General features: G+C 39.3%; 1 protein-coding gene across 7 annotated transcripts in view; it reads left to right on the top strand.

Annotated features, from left to right (window-relative positions):
* Window positions 1–13047, top strand: part of TTBK2 (tau tubulin kinase 2) — a 166633-nt gene extending 153586 nt beyond the window's left edge. For all 7 annotated transcript variants that reach the window (XM_067029086.1, XM_059059477.2, XM_067029089.1 and 4 more), the window contains 2 exons: window positions 2327–3600; window positions 6142–13047. In XM_067029086.1, coding sequence (XP_066885187.1) covers window positions 2327–3600; window positions 6142–6604 — 1737 coding nt within the window. In that variant the 3' untranslated portion in view covers window positions 6605–13047. The remainder of the gene's footprint in view (window positions 1–2326; window positions 3601–6141) is intronic.
* Window positions 13048–14170: the final 1123 nt, after the last annotated feature.

Genomic DNA, 14170 nt, shown 5'->3' with positions numbered 1-14170 from the left:
AAGTGCTGTATAAATATTATATTATAGTAATTTATGCAGTTTCTCATAATTGCTCAGAATCTTTTCAAGAAAATAAATTCTTCTCTCCAGTGGTTCATATATCTTTTCTTTATACAAGATTATCATCTCTTTTTTCATATCATACATACACAGACATTTATATCCTGAATCCAGATGAGTTAGGCTCAGAAGTGCATTGATTCTCTAGCTTCAATCTCAGAAGACCAGTGGAGTGTTATTTTTGTAAATAATGCTGATTTCATTTTGGCTGATGTATTTGGAATTACATATAATAATGAAATGACTGTTGGTTTATTTTGAATGTAAATATAGTCATCTCCCTAGTTATTTGGTATTTAATATAATTTCATAACTGCTTTTCTTATCCCCATCACTCTCAGTTCTTAAAAAGTAAATTTTGAAGAGTAAATAACTATAAATTTTAAGTTTCAATATCATTTTTAAAAATACTAGAAAATTGCCATCTGCCTATATTTAGTATAATGAAAGAGAGGTACAGGTATGAGGTGACTTCCTGAAGGGTGACAGCACCAGTAGAACTTACTGCCTTTTCCCCAAGGTCATTGTAGGTGTGGGCTTATTGTGAGAATTCATGTCTGAACCTAGCCTGTCTTGGATTAACCTGACAGAGCCTTAGTACACTGATTCCATTCAGGAGCTATTCCAGGACATTAGTCGGGTGTTTTCTCCCTGGGCTGGGCTTAGGGTAAGCTTTGCGTGTTCTTAAACCTAATTGTATTCCTGACACACAGAGAAACAGATCAAAACAACTTATCTGACTCTGGAACCAAATGGGTTTCTTGGTGTCATTGGACTAGAGATGGGGTCTAAGTGAAATCTCCCATGACAGCTCCAAATTCATTTTTGCTTCGAATTCAGACCAATTTCCATAGTTTTATTAGAGCGTAATGGGCTTCATTAAATGATTTTCGAGTTATTTAATTTCTCAAAAAGGATTTTTTCCTTACCAGTTTATCTGGTTGACATTTTCTGCCTCCTTACATGTCACTTAACAAATGTGAAGATGTAGGTGTCTTTAATGTATTTTTTTAACTTAATTTTATTTGTTTTTCACTGCATTGGGTCTTTGTTGCTGCGCACAGGCTTTCTTTAGTTGGCGGCGAGTGGGGGCTACTCTTCATTGTGATGCGCAGACTTCTCATTTCAGTGGCTTCTCTTGTTGTGGAGCACAGGCCCTAGAGCACGCAGGCTTCAGTAGTTGTGGCATGCGGGCTCAGTAGTTGTGGCACATTGGGCTTAGTTGCTCCATGGCATGTGGGATCTTCCTGGACCAGGGATCGAACCTGTGTTCCCTGCATTGGCAGGCGGATTCTTAACCACTGTGCCACCAGGGAAGTCCTGTAGGTGTCTTAAAGAAAGGACATTCTTATTAAACATTGAATCTTATTCACATAGAATTGAAATGACCTCTGTGGAAGGATGGTAGAATTTCATTTATAATAGGTTTGACCTTAAAAAAATTAAGATATAAAACATTAGTAAACATCTTTGGGTTTGCTTATAGGAAAATATTAATAACATTGATTTACAGAATTCATGGGAAACAACAAATGCATGTAAATTTGGAGTTTTTCAACTTACAATAATTTACCAATAATTTTTCCCTAAGATCCTGTATCTGGATTCTGGCAGGAAATAGCTGGCACACTCACAGGGACTTGGAGAAAATCTAATGAAAGGAGCTTTTTACAGATGTGTGGGTAGGGTTTAAGAGCGCCAGCAGGAACAGAAATAGAGGGAGGTATTCCTATTCTGAGTCATGAAAGAGAAGGAAGAGGGGCAGTTAGCAGAACCTGGTAAGAGTCGTATCTATAGGAGAGAGGGCCATGTGACAGAAGTTGTGGCTAGGAGTGGTAGAATGTACCACCAAAGCTGCAGTCCCTTGGGAGGAAGCAGAGAGAAGTAATACCCAGATCTTTTTCGCCTCCAACTCCCTGATTTTCTGTTGGTGCTGCCCATTGGGCAAACACAACCAGAAATCAGAAGGCAAGGGAGCCTGGATAGTGCAGTCAGTAGAAATCAGTCTTCCAGAGTACAGAGCAAGCTAAAGAAAAGGCAGGGATGAACCTAGAGGGAGACTGTTCTGTACAGTTTCTGAGTAGTGGAGCTTGAGTGTCATGCATTTTAATTCAGAATTGTTCATTTTAAGTATGAGTTGGGCAAAGCTGGTTGGGATCTGCGATCTTCTTATAAATTAGAATTTGAGGTGTTAACTCTCAACTCATACATATTCATTTATAATTCCACATTATTGCATTTAACTTTTTTTCTCTTCTCTCTCCAGGTTACAATTCCTAGACGTTCTGTGGCATCTACACAGTCGACTTCAGGTAGCTTTCATTACGGTCACCAGCCAGAAAAGAAAGACCTTCATCCCGTGGAGCCCACTGTGGAACTTTACTCTCCAAGGGAGAGCTTCTCTGGCTTGGTTGTGACAGAGCGCGAACCTCCTAGTGGAGGAAGCAGAACAGACTTCGGGCTTCAGATAGATCATATTGGTCATGACATGTTACCCAGCATTAGAGAGTGTGACAGCTCCCAAGACCTGGGACCAAAAGACCTTCCTGACCATAACAGACTGGCTGTGAGAGAATTTGAGGGTCTCCCTAGGGAAGCGGAAGAGAAAAGCATGCTTGTGGGGTCAGATAATGAAGATGAGAAGTTGAGTAAAGGGCAGCCTTATATTGAGATCTCCCCTCTCCCAGGAGACTTGGTGACGGTGGAAAGGGATCACTCAGCTACTACTGAACCTCTCGATGTGACGAAGACACAGACTTTTAGTGTGGTGCCAAATCAAGACAAAACTCACGAGATAGTGAAGCTTTTGGCAGTTGGAACTTCAGCAGTATCTCCACGAGTTATTGACCGACATGTTGAAGGACAGATAGGCCAGGTGGCAGCAATGCAAAAAGGTAAGATATCTAAGGAGGGTGACATCAAGGGTGAAGACTTGCTGAGTCATCAAGGAGACCTCTCTACTTTTTTGCACCAAGAGGGTAAGAGAGAGAAAATTGCACCTAGAAATGGAGAACTATTTCATTCTGTTTCAGAGGGTGAACATTGTCCTCCATCCCGGAAGGATGTGGTTAGGTCATCCTTTGTAACTAGACACAGCCGAATCCCTGTTTTAGCACAAGAGATAGATTCAACTTTTGAATCATCCTCTCCAGTCTCTGCAAAAGAGAAGCTCCTCCAAAAGAAAGCTTATCAGCCAGATCTAGTCAAGCTTCTGGTGGAAAAAAGGCAACTCAAGTCTTTCCTTGGGGACCTCTCAAGTGCCTCTGATAAATTGCTAGAGGAGAGATTATCCACTATTCCTGCTCCTTTTTCTGAGGAGGAAGTCTTCACTCCCTTTTCAAGACTGGCTATAGACTCACACCTGAGCAGGTCAGCCGAAGACAGCTTTCTGACACCCATCATCTCCCAGTCCAGAAAGAGCAAAATTCCAAGGCCAGTTTCATGGGTCAACACAGATCAAGTCAACAGCTCAACTTCTTCTCAGTTCTTGCCTCGGCCACCACCAGGAAAGCCACCCATGAGGCCTGGAGTAGAAGCCAGGTAATGCTGTGTGCTCTTCTCCCTATGTTAAGTGTGTAGCATTATTTCTGTGTCTGCTTGATTATGTCATTGGTTTCATTTCTTTGTTGCCTGCTTCTGATCATCTACTTCCTTCCCTGCCTTTCCCAAGCCATATAGCATAGTGTAGTTGAAAGGGTCAGTTTGATCCAGGTTAATTCTTAGCTCTCCCACTTTCTAGCAGTGTGAACCTCAATTTCCTTATCTATAATATGGATAAAACATTTGCCTCATGGTTTTGGGAAGAGGAAATCAGGTAGAATATGTCTAGAGCTTTGTTTAGTGCTTTTTAGCATGGAACAAAGGTTATATCTCTTTCCCAGTCCATTTTAACTAGATACTCAGTAATTTTCTAGTTTTGTCCAGTCAGAATCCCGTTATAACAGATGTCATTATGATGTCAAATTCTGGGGAAAGATACTGTGTCTATAATATGATGAATGGACCCTAGTAACAGTTCTATTTATCTGATTATAATGAATTAAACAAACACAAAAATCCTTTAGGGAGTTTCCCTACATCTGATGATATACAGGACCATACATAATAAAGATATTGCCTTAATATTTATTGTGTGGTATGCTTGTTTATTGAAATATTCTTATGTGTAGTTGACCATGGAGTGATTATATTTTGCAGAGGGGAAAATATTGGGAAGTAATGAACCAGTTAAGAGTGCTTTCCTTGGAGCCATTACTCACTTTTTAGAGTAGAATGGTCTAAACCCTTGGAGAAGCAGCAAAAGGATAGTCTTTTAACAAAAACAGAGTGGACATCAAAATAAATTTACCTGAAAATTATAGCTTGTTCTAGATAATAGGCCTCCACCTGTTATAAGGATTTCTGAAGTATACTAAAGTGAGGTTCTGTCTGTATCATTACCCAGCAGGACTTGCTACCCTTACCTAAAGTTAAGCTTAGTTTTGACTCACGCTAGGGTTTCTTTCAGGTTCAAAGGTAACTAAACACTGGATTTGAAATGACCATGGAACTAGACTTCATTGGGAAAAATGGTGATGAGTAAACAGCAGTCATTTAGCTGAGACATTTTATTCCATGGACAATATTCACCCATCCCCCCTTTTGCTTGGCATCTGTGCTTAATAGAGATAGTATATCTGTGGCTTGAGCTGCTTTGGACTGTAACAAACAAATCTTAATTACTATTTACTATTTAGAACTTTACATGTCCCCTCAAAGTAGAACTTGGTAACTTGATAACAAAGCCAAATGTGTGGCATTGTGCCAGATATTACAGAGCTGACCAGCCTGAAACTCATCTGGGAATTCAATGGGAACTCAACTTTCCAACATAGGTCCTGGCACAGAGGAATGATCTTATTCCATTCTTCAATTTTTACAATAAGATCCATGAAGTTAGGCTTAACCAGAATGAGTTTCATGTCATTTGTCAGTATAAGTAGATGGTGGGGAAGGAAGAAGAGAGAAAATTCAGAGAAAAAATCAGTAACTTGTTGCTGATCCATGATGGTGATGGTGGCTGTACATGTCCCCTGCATCCTGCAGGTGCCAGTACAACTTGGAAGTTCTTCTCCCATTTCCTTCTGTAAGGAGTGGCATGTCAGCAGTTTGAGGTTGAAATTCTTAAAGTGAATGGATTTTAGGCCAAGACAGAAAGATATTTAGGGCAGAGGAGACATTGCTATTCATATGAATGCTTTCTAGATGGTTTGGTTGCCAGTAAGATAGGCATTCGGCTCTCCTGAATCTCAGGGTATCGTCAGGGGCAGAAACTGAGGCCCAGAGAAACCAGTGACTACTCTTTTCTTTTGGAAATTATTAAATGAGGTTGAAATATATTTTTATCTATAGTTCCTGCTGTTGGTGAGTACTGTTGAAGACTTATCTTGTGGAGTTTAATGTTTGCATAAGTATACATAGAATTCCTGTCCTAGAAGCCTTAAAATTGTTTACTCTCCCTCATGTGCTGACATGCTAGAGACATTTCATTAAGTTAATTCTAAAATGGGAAGAGCAGGGCTTCCCTGGTGGTGCAGTGGTTGAGAGTCCGCCTGCCGATGCAGGGGACACGGGTTCGTGCCCTGGTCCGGGAAGATCCCATATGCCGCGGAGCGGCTGGGCCCGTGAGCCATGGCCGCTGAGCTTGTGCGGCTCCGCGACGGGAGAGGCCACAGCAGTGAGAGGCCCGCGTACTGCAAAAAAAAAAAAAAAAAAAAAAAAATGGGAAGAGCAAACATGCTATATGAGGAAGGGGCTTAACAACATGTAAGTGCTTCTGGATGGCAGACATCCAATTAAGTACTTTACTGCACTTGACTGCTCGGTAACCCTGTGAGATAGATACTATGCCCCTTCAAAGCTGGGAGAGGTTAAATAATTTGTCCAGGGTTATACAACTGGTATATAAAAGAGTTAACTCCGCATCCTCTGTTTCCTGATTTTGACTCACATCATACATATTATGATTTGGGACATTGTGACTTTCTAGGCACACTTAAAGTGAATTAAAATGAAAATAATTATTCTCTGTTTTTTTTTCAGGCTCCGCAGATATAAAGTCCTAGGGAGTAGCAATTCCGACTCAGACCTTTTCTCCCGCCTGGCCCAAATTCTTCAAAATGGATCTCAGAAACCCCGGAGCACTACTCAGTGCAAGAGTCCAGGATCCCCTCACAATCCAAAAACACCACCCAAGAGTCCAGTTGTCCCTCGCAGGAGTCCCAGTGCCTCTCCTCGAAGCTCTTCCTTGCCTCGCACGTCCAGTTCCTCACCATCTAGGGCTGGACGGCCCCACCATGACCAGAGGAGTTCATCCCCGCATCTGGGGAGAAGCAAGTCACCTCCCAGCCACTCAGGATCTTCCTCCTCCAGGAGGTCCTGCCAACAGGAGCACTGCAAACCCAGCAAGAATGGCCTGAAAGGATCCAGCAGCCTCCACCACCACTCGGCCAGCACTAAAGCCCCCCCAGGGAAGAGTAAGTCAGCCAGTAAACTCAGCAGATAGGAGCTGAGCTGCATCTCTGTGAAAGGTGTGAGATCTTCCTCCTAAATCTGATACATGTATGTCCCTGTATTGTCTATTTAAAAAAATCAGTGTTGATCTTGTCTTGAAAAAGACAGTAACATGATAAAATATTTATATGAAGATATATGATAAGAAATTACCTAAGATAGGCAGCAAGCGGATCAGGAATCAATGTCTTTGCATAGGAAGGGGCAAGCCAGCAAAATCCAAGGGGGTGAAACTGGCTAAATGAACTCTCATTTCTTATCTGCCTTCAAAACAAAAATGTTGAAGGTAGGGGGTGGATTGGAATTTTAAGGGGTTTAGCTTACTTTTTTTAAGGCTCTACTCAAAGATTATATAGCAAAAGTGAAACTTCTCACTTTAATATTTGCTTTCCAAACTTCCCAACCTCGGAGAGTCAGAATTGCTGCGATATTAGAGTATGTAAGAAGTGTGTTGCTGGGGAGCCAGTGCTCGTATACATTTGGCTTGTGTGTTTATCTGGTGTATTGAGAGTTCACACCTTTACTTTGCCTCATTCCTAGTACCCTCCCTGGATTTCACATTTTTAAAAGTTAGTGTTTATCACCTGATCCAATCTCTCTTATTTTAACAATACATTCTAACGTGCTTTTAGCAGCACATGCTGAGAATTTCAAATCCAATTACTTTTTTAAATGCCCTAATATTTCTCTTTGGAGCAACAGTTACTTAGTATATTTTTATTGTGAAAAATAACTGATGAAACTTAGTTGAAGGAAGGAAAAGTCTAAATAGAACTACTTTGCAGGCTTCAGTGCTTTAGGGAGAGGGACAGAGTGTGGAGTAATACCCTTCAAGATAGAAGAATCCTCTTTCCCGTTAGTTTCCTCCTTGTGGAAGGAAAACTGACCAGAGTAGACCTTGCTTCCTTAAATCTTCTAGGTACCAACTATTTCTACTGTCAACCTCCAAGACAATACCAGGGAAGTACATTGCTGTGGAAAGTGACTTTATGCTTTTAGAGCTTTAGAAAGAAAAATAGGAAGAAATTAGGTATGTTGAGGCTTAAAATTCTCAAACTTTGTATTTTATACATTTAGCCAATAAGGAATGAGTATCTGAGGAAATAAATTTAGGCTCAATATTTATCTTTTAAGGTTTTATTACCTGCTTCACCTGTGCTTTAGTTTGACTATTTGGGCTTCTTGACCTGATTTCCATGTAATCTTAATTTATAAAGCTGTAAGGAGGATCATATTTGTTCTGATCTCACTCTTCTGCTAAAAGGAATCAGTCAGAGTTAAATTATACTAGATATTTAAAATGAGCTCTTTTATACTCAGAGTTTTTGTGTTCTAAAGACCTTATTAAGGTCAGGTAAATTGGTCAGCTTGCTGTTGAAATTTGCCTTCTAGCAAACATCTGTGCTTTCTCTTTGACCTTGTGTTTGCTGCCAAACCTAATATGGTTGAATTGGAAAACAGAAAAAAAGAAAGATATTCACCAAGTGAACATATTCTAATGCTGCATCAAAGCTGCCCTGAAGCTGCACTGAACTTATCTTGTTCTCTTTATCTGTGTTGAGCTTTTTGAAAAAAAACAAAAAACAAAAAACAAAACCTCAAAACACTATTGAGGCATATACGGTCTCCCATAAGAAATATAGCATAGTGTGGAATCTTAATTTCTCTCCGGTTTCAAGACTACAGAGGAATGCAATAGATAAGACATATTTGCTGTTTAACTAAAGCAACTGTAATATTGGAAGACCAATCCTTCTGTATTTAATTGTATAATAGTTGCTATAACACTACTTGCATGTCTTCATGGTAAATTATATAAATATTTATAAATATATAGAGAAACATGCTTATATAAACTCATTCTTTCTCATTCTCCATTTGTAATTTCAAGATCACAGATGGTGAAATTACTTTTTATTGTGTGCCTCGTGTACACTTGGGCCTTGTCTATCTTCATTTTCTGAAAATACGTTCTTGGCATGTGACAACATTTTTTTTGCCTTCCTTGTGAATAATGCAAAGGTTGGCAGTCTTTAACAAGCCAAAATAGGTTATTTAATTTTCATTTTTAAAAGATTTTAATAGGGGAAAAAATTACTAGGACATGCTTGTAATACTGGTTCAAAGATTTGTCATGTTAATTACCTAATTCTGTCCTAATGGTTAGAGTGGATAAACTGGGATGATAATCATGGGTCTGACATAAATTGATTTTTTAAAAAATCTCTTAAAAATTACCATTCTGCTTTCCTCTTTTCACCTCACTTGGGGAGGTGGGCGGTGGGAAGTAATCTACAATTAAGAAATTATCTTTTTCCTGTTGTATTAGCTAAATTGTGCTAAAAGTAGCCAGCTTTAAATCCTGAGCCCTCTAATCAGAAATGTGCTCATGGTAACTATTTGAAAAGCTGATGAGGCTGCAAACTGTAGTATGTGTGTTATTTTATTTCTTATTGGCATTTCTCTGCTAGAAGTCAAAACTGACAGTGATGGCAACTGAATGTTTCCTGTCTTTTTTGGTTCCTTCCATTTTTCTTCCAGTTTTTCCACTGTGTTGCCCCCCTTTTCTAAATGGCACTGACAAACTCAAGATCCAGAGAGAAACAGCCTTGTTGTGTAAGAATATTGTATTTTGCATGTAGAGAAAAGAGTTAACCAAAGATATTTCTGCTCTGATACTTTCAAAAGATGACAGATTAATCTCATGTATCAATAGATCCACTTAAGAGGACTATCTTGTATAGAGATTTTACTCTACGGTTTTTAAAAGCAGTTTGTGCTTTTAGATTTTAGATGTCTTGGGCTAAAAAGAGATGTTGGCAGCCCTGAGCAAAGCACTTTTGGCACAAGGATTTTTGTTTTTGTTTTATTTTAGAGTATGATACAGAAAATGAGTTGGGTTTTGTTGTTGTTAGTTAGTTCTTTTAATTTTTCACTTTTTTAGTGATGGCATATTTCAGATTTCAGTGACAAACATAGATCATCCAACTGATTTTAAACCAGTTTGTTTATTCTACCTAAGGTGAGGGACATGGCCATCAATTAAAGTCAAGCCAAACTATATTAAGAGTAGTATGGGGCAGAAGTTAAAATTATCTTTTGAAAACCAGGTGCCTCCTAGTTTCTCCTTTCACAACAAAATGGCTAGTTGCCTAGTCACACTTGCCCTTACCCTCCCTTGTCTAGTCTTTGGAATTACTTGGGTGGAGCAGAAGATGGAACTAGCGACAGTTCAGTCCCTTTAGGTAGCATTATTCCTCAATTATGCTGCCAAATCTCCAGGGTGTAGATTGTTTGAAATATTAAAATTCCACATAGCAGTCTTTTGCACAGCTTAAAGGCATTTAACTTTAATGTGTAGTGAATGAAGAATGAAAATTGGGTCATATCAAATTTAACTTTAAAACACAGATTATAAACATTTTCGAATGTTAAGTCTTAAGTAGGCACTCTTATTCTCAACTTGGTGTGCAAGCTGGCCTTGCTGACAGTGGCATAGTTACATTTACTGTTTTTTAAGTTGCATGTTGTGGAGTGAATGCTTTTTTGTTTTGGGGGGGTTTTCTTGAGTTAACAAGTTAAGTCCTAAATTAGTGGCAAAATGGTAATTGCGACCCAGTGTTGTCATTATCCACTCTATATTGTTTGCTTTAAATACTAAACAAATCCCATCTGCTTACTAATCCAGCAGACTAGGGTGCAGTATCTCTTTCGTTCTCAGCCACTATGGGAATTTGAAGTTCTTCTGTAATCATCAGAGATTCCTTCCAGGCCACAGATTTTCATGTGAATGTTTGTATGGTTATATTCAATTGACAAGGAAAAGTGTTGGTGCATGTTTCATAAACCCAGACACAGACAGTTAAAATGATAACTAGTTTTTCTATATCCAGTAGCTTTGAATTAAAAACATTATGCATTTTCCCTCAAGAGCAGAGGATTCTTTGTTCTAGGAACTACATTCTTAATCTAACATTAGGAATTGGTGATAGGAGAAACAGGATCCAGAATTCAGAATTTAGTGTCTTAGGGGAAAAAATGCATCTTACTCTGGCTATTTGAAAATACATTTATTTGTAGATAAGTCTAGATTTAGTCTTGAAGATCAAAATTTTCACATTTTAAAACTTTTCATTCCTTGATATCTATCAAAACATGGCATATGTTAGGGAACCATTTCTTCTGTCATGTTCATGTGTTTTGGAATTAAGTTATTTGCGTTCACTGTTTTAAAATCTGCCCATTTCTGTTTATATGTATTTATCACAGATGTGTTGGGACTTTGCCTAAAGGGAGAGATATTTCAGCATCTGTATCACTGAGGGTTGGTGAGAACAGTATTGTTTAGTTTTCTTGAGTTTGGTTCTGTAGACAGTTTATTTGCAGAATAGTTATTTATCTGTGTTCTAATATAAAAAGTATTATGGCATGGATTAAGGCATGTAACCACTATAGTAGTCTTCACATGTCAGTATTTACCCAAGTTCAGAAATCACAGGTGCATATTTAGACCTTAACTTAGAGAAGGGAACCAGAGGCAGTTCCAGTCCTCAGACCATATGGAAAGATGTAGTACATTGAAAACCCAGGACATCCCACTTCCCTGTCCTCATCCAATAGAACTTTGGTATATACTTCAAGGATGTGGGAGTAGTGTAGAAACATATCATTGGATATTCTCAAGAGTTTGGCTGTCCCTCTGGAAATACGAGATTTAAGCCAGTTAGACTCAGGAGCCTGCAGAATCTGTTGCCAGCATTGCTAGGGAGAACTGCAGGAGATAAATGGGGAATTCCTATAGTTCTTAGGTAACTCCAGACATGGGACGAGGATCCCCTTATTCATTTAAAGGGGAATTGGATGCTGCACATATCAAATTCCCTGGCTGGACATGAAGTGATGATATTAAAGTCTTGACCCATCAGTACACTTTCTAATTCAGTTGTGAAAACCTGCTCCAACTTTTAAAACATAAGCTTGATGTTTACTCCCCTTAAGCAAGTTTGGAAAATTGCTTGATGTGATACACAATCTCAAGACACTGAGTAGCCAAGCCAAAACCTTTACTCAGTAATGATTTGAATATTTCCTTAGATTTTGCTGGATCCTTGGTCTTAAGGAGACATGTAAAGGATGTGAAGCCTTTTTCTTCATTGCCCTGTGAAACTTTAACAAGATCTGCCTCTTCAATTGAAGTGACAGATAATGGGCACAGTATGTATCACTGATGATAGTGACATATCTCTCAGATACCCTGGGCCAGGGGTTCTGGGTTCCTTGACCTAGAGAATAGGATTCAGTGAGGCAGACCTTTGAGCCCATGTGACTATAGAATTTGCTGATGATATAATTTTACACACTAACAATAGGAAATTTTATCTCTCTTTTCAGTAGTTTAATATTGTTTCATATTGTATACATAAGTGTTCACTCACCCTGTTAAAAACACTAGGTAGACCAAATTTTTATATAGACTACCCTTGCCATATGTTGTTTTTTTTCCCTCTTAAAATATACAGTTTAAATCCTTAAAAATTCATGCACGGCACTTCACCATACCTGGGGTCTGTCTGGGTGTTCTTCTCTCATCCACAAGGGATAAGCAAACCTACCAGAGCTTGAATGTGATTTATTTTAGGAATCAACCCAGGGAAGGGGAAGCCCTTGGGATTTTTTTTCTTTTTAAACTATTCACCAGTTAAGTAAATTAGTTCACTAAGGTAAAAATCATTCAGAGATACAAAGATAGGAAGCTAAAGGAAATGTAACACTGTGCCTCTTGGGGCTCTGAAATTGGATTGGATGAACTGAGTAAAGAAAATAACAGATGACCCAGGCTTGAGCTCCCTTATTTCTCATGCACAGTTCCTGGTCACCCCCCTTCTGGCTCCTTTCCTAAAATAACCAAGTGCTGAATTTCACTGGGCCATTTACTTACAAGTTCACAGCTTTTAGGAAAAAAGAGGGAGTTGGGAAACACCTAGCTTTGAATTAGATATAACTCTTGAAAGTTCTGAACTATTGGCAGCTCTTAAATCAGATGGACCCACAAACCAGAAGAATTCTCTCTTGTCGAGCAAGACCAATAAGTTAGAGTAATTTAACAATTTCATAGTTTTCTCCCTTTCTTCTCTGCATGAAATCAGAGTGATGAGAATTGCTCTTTGAAATACCTCCAAAGGTATTGTATCCCTTTCCCTTCCAAGCAGCCCTCTTCATGCATTTTTGCTCAGGCAACCAAGGACATAGAGTATTGGCAGAAACATGGAGTGCTTTTGTATAGGCCATCTGTACATAAAAGTGTAATTATTTATTTAATTTTCCCATTTGTATCATATTAAAGCTTTGTACAGTGTTTAAGTTCTGTTTTAAAATTATTTTGTATTTTATTTTTATAATCTAGTAATAAAATATTCATTCCGCATGCAAACTCTAGTTCTATTTGTGTGGTGGTTTGGATTTCAAAGGTGGGAAATACTATTTTTCTGATAAAGTTATTGAATGCAGCAGAGGTTACAAGATCAACAGGGAGTAGAAAGTGTTCTATAAATGCAGTACCACATCCAGAAGTGACCTAGGGCTTCCCTGGTGGTGCAGTGGTTGAGAATCCGCCTGCCGATGCAGGGGACACGGGTTCGTGCCCCGGTCCGGGAAGATCCCACATGCTGCAGAGCGGCTGGGCCCGTGAGCCATGGCCGCTGAGCCTGCGCGTCCGGAGCCTGCGCTCCACAACGGGAGAGGCCACAACAGTGTGAGGCCTGCCTAGCACAAAAAAAAAAAAAAAAAAAGAAGAAGTGACCTAGAAAAAGAAGCACTAGACTGAATAGAAACTAGGTGTTCACAATCTCTGCAGATAAAAACCAGGGTTCAGGGATATGAGGAGATGGTTCCCCATGTAATAAAATTGAACATATTAAAAGCTCTCTTTCAATCCAACATTCTCCCGCTGGCTGGAGGTTCTTTTTCCTTCTCTGTAGGAAATGTCCCTGTAGCACTGGAGTGATTTCTGCTTCCCACCATTCTCTCCTTTCCACCTTCCTTTGAACCAGGAACTCTCAGGAGGCATTCACATGGGCACTGCTTCACCCTTCCTGATTCGGTCTGGCCTGGAATGTTAGTGCCATTTGTTTTTCTCTGCCTGGTTTCCCTGTCTTGATTTCTCAGTGAGCAGCAACATCCAAAGAGGTGACATGTTTTTCGAAATAAGAGAAATTAAGAAATAACTCAAGCCCCCAGAAGCTAATTATGTATATGCCTGTTAACTTCTCAACTGCAAAGTAGCCGAAATATTAACCTTCTGTAATGTATAAGGGATACAGACTAGGCTATTCTGTGTGCAGGATGGCCTGAGGCACTTAGGGTTGTGGGCTGAGTATCCTAAAAAGCTCCCCTGCAATAATTCTGTCTTAAAGTCTTAAATGATCAATCAGTTGATGGTGAGTGGGGAAAACCATTGGTACCGCATGGGCAGGAGACTCAGCTTTTGAGAAAGGATAAAGTTAGCTTAACTTCATTTTGACCTTGCCTAACTTCTTTAGGGTGGTGACGATTGAACCTA

The sequence above is a fragment of the Kogia breviceps genome, chromosome 3 (genome assembly GCF_026419965.1).
Source record: "Kogia breviceps isolate mKogBre1 chromosome 3, mKogBre1 haplotype 1, whole genome shotgun sequence".
NCBI lineage: Eukaryota > Metazoa > Chordata > Mammalia > Artiodactyla > Physeteridae > Kogia > Kogia breviceps.
The sequence above is the reverse complement of the archived record's forward strand: the minus strand, read 5'-3'. Positions and strand labels throughout refer to the sequence as shown.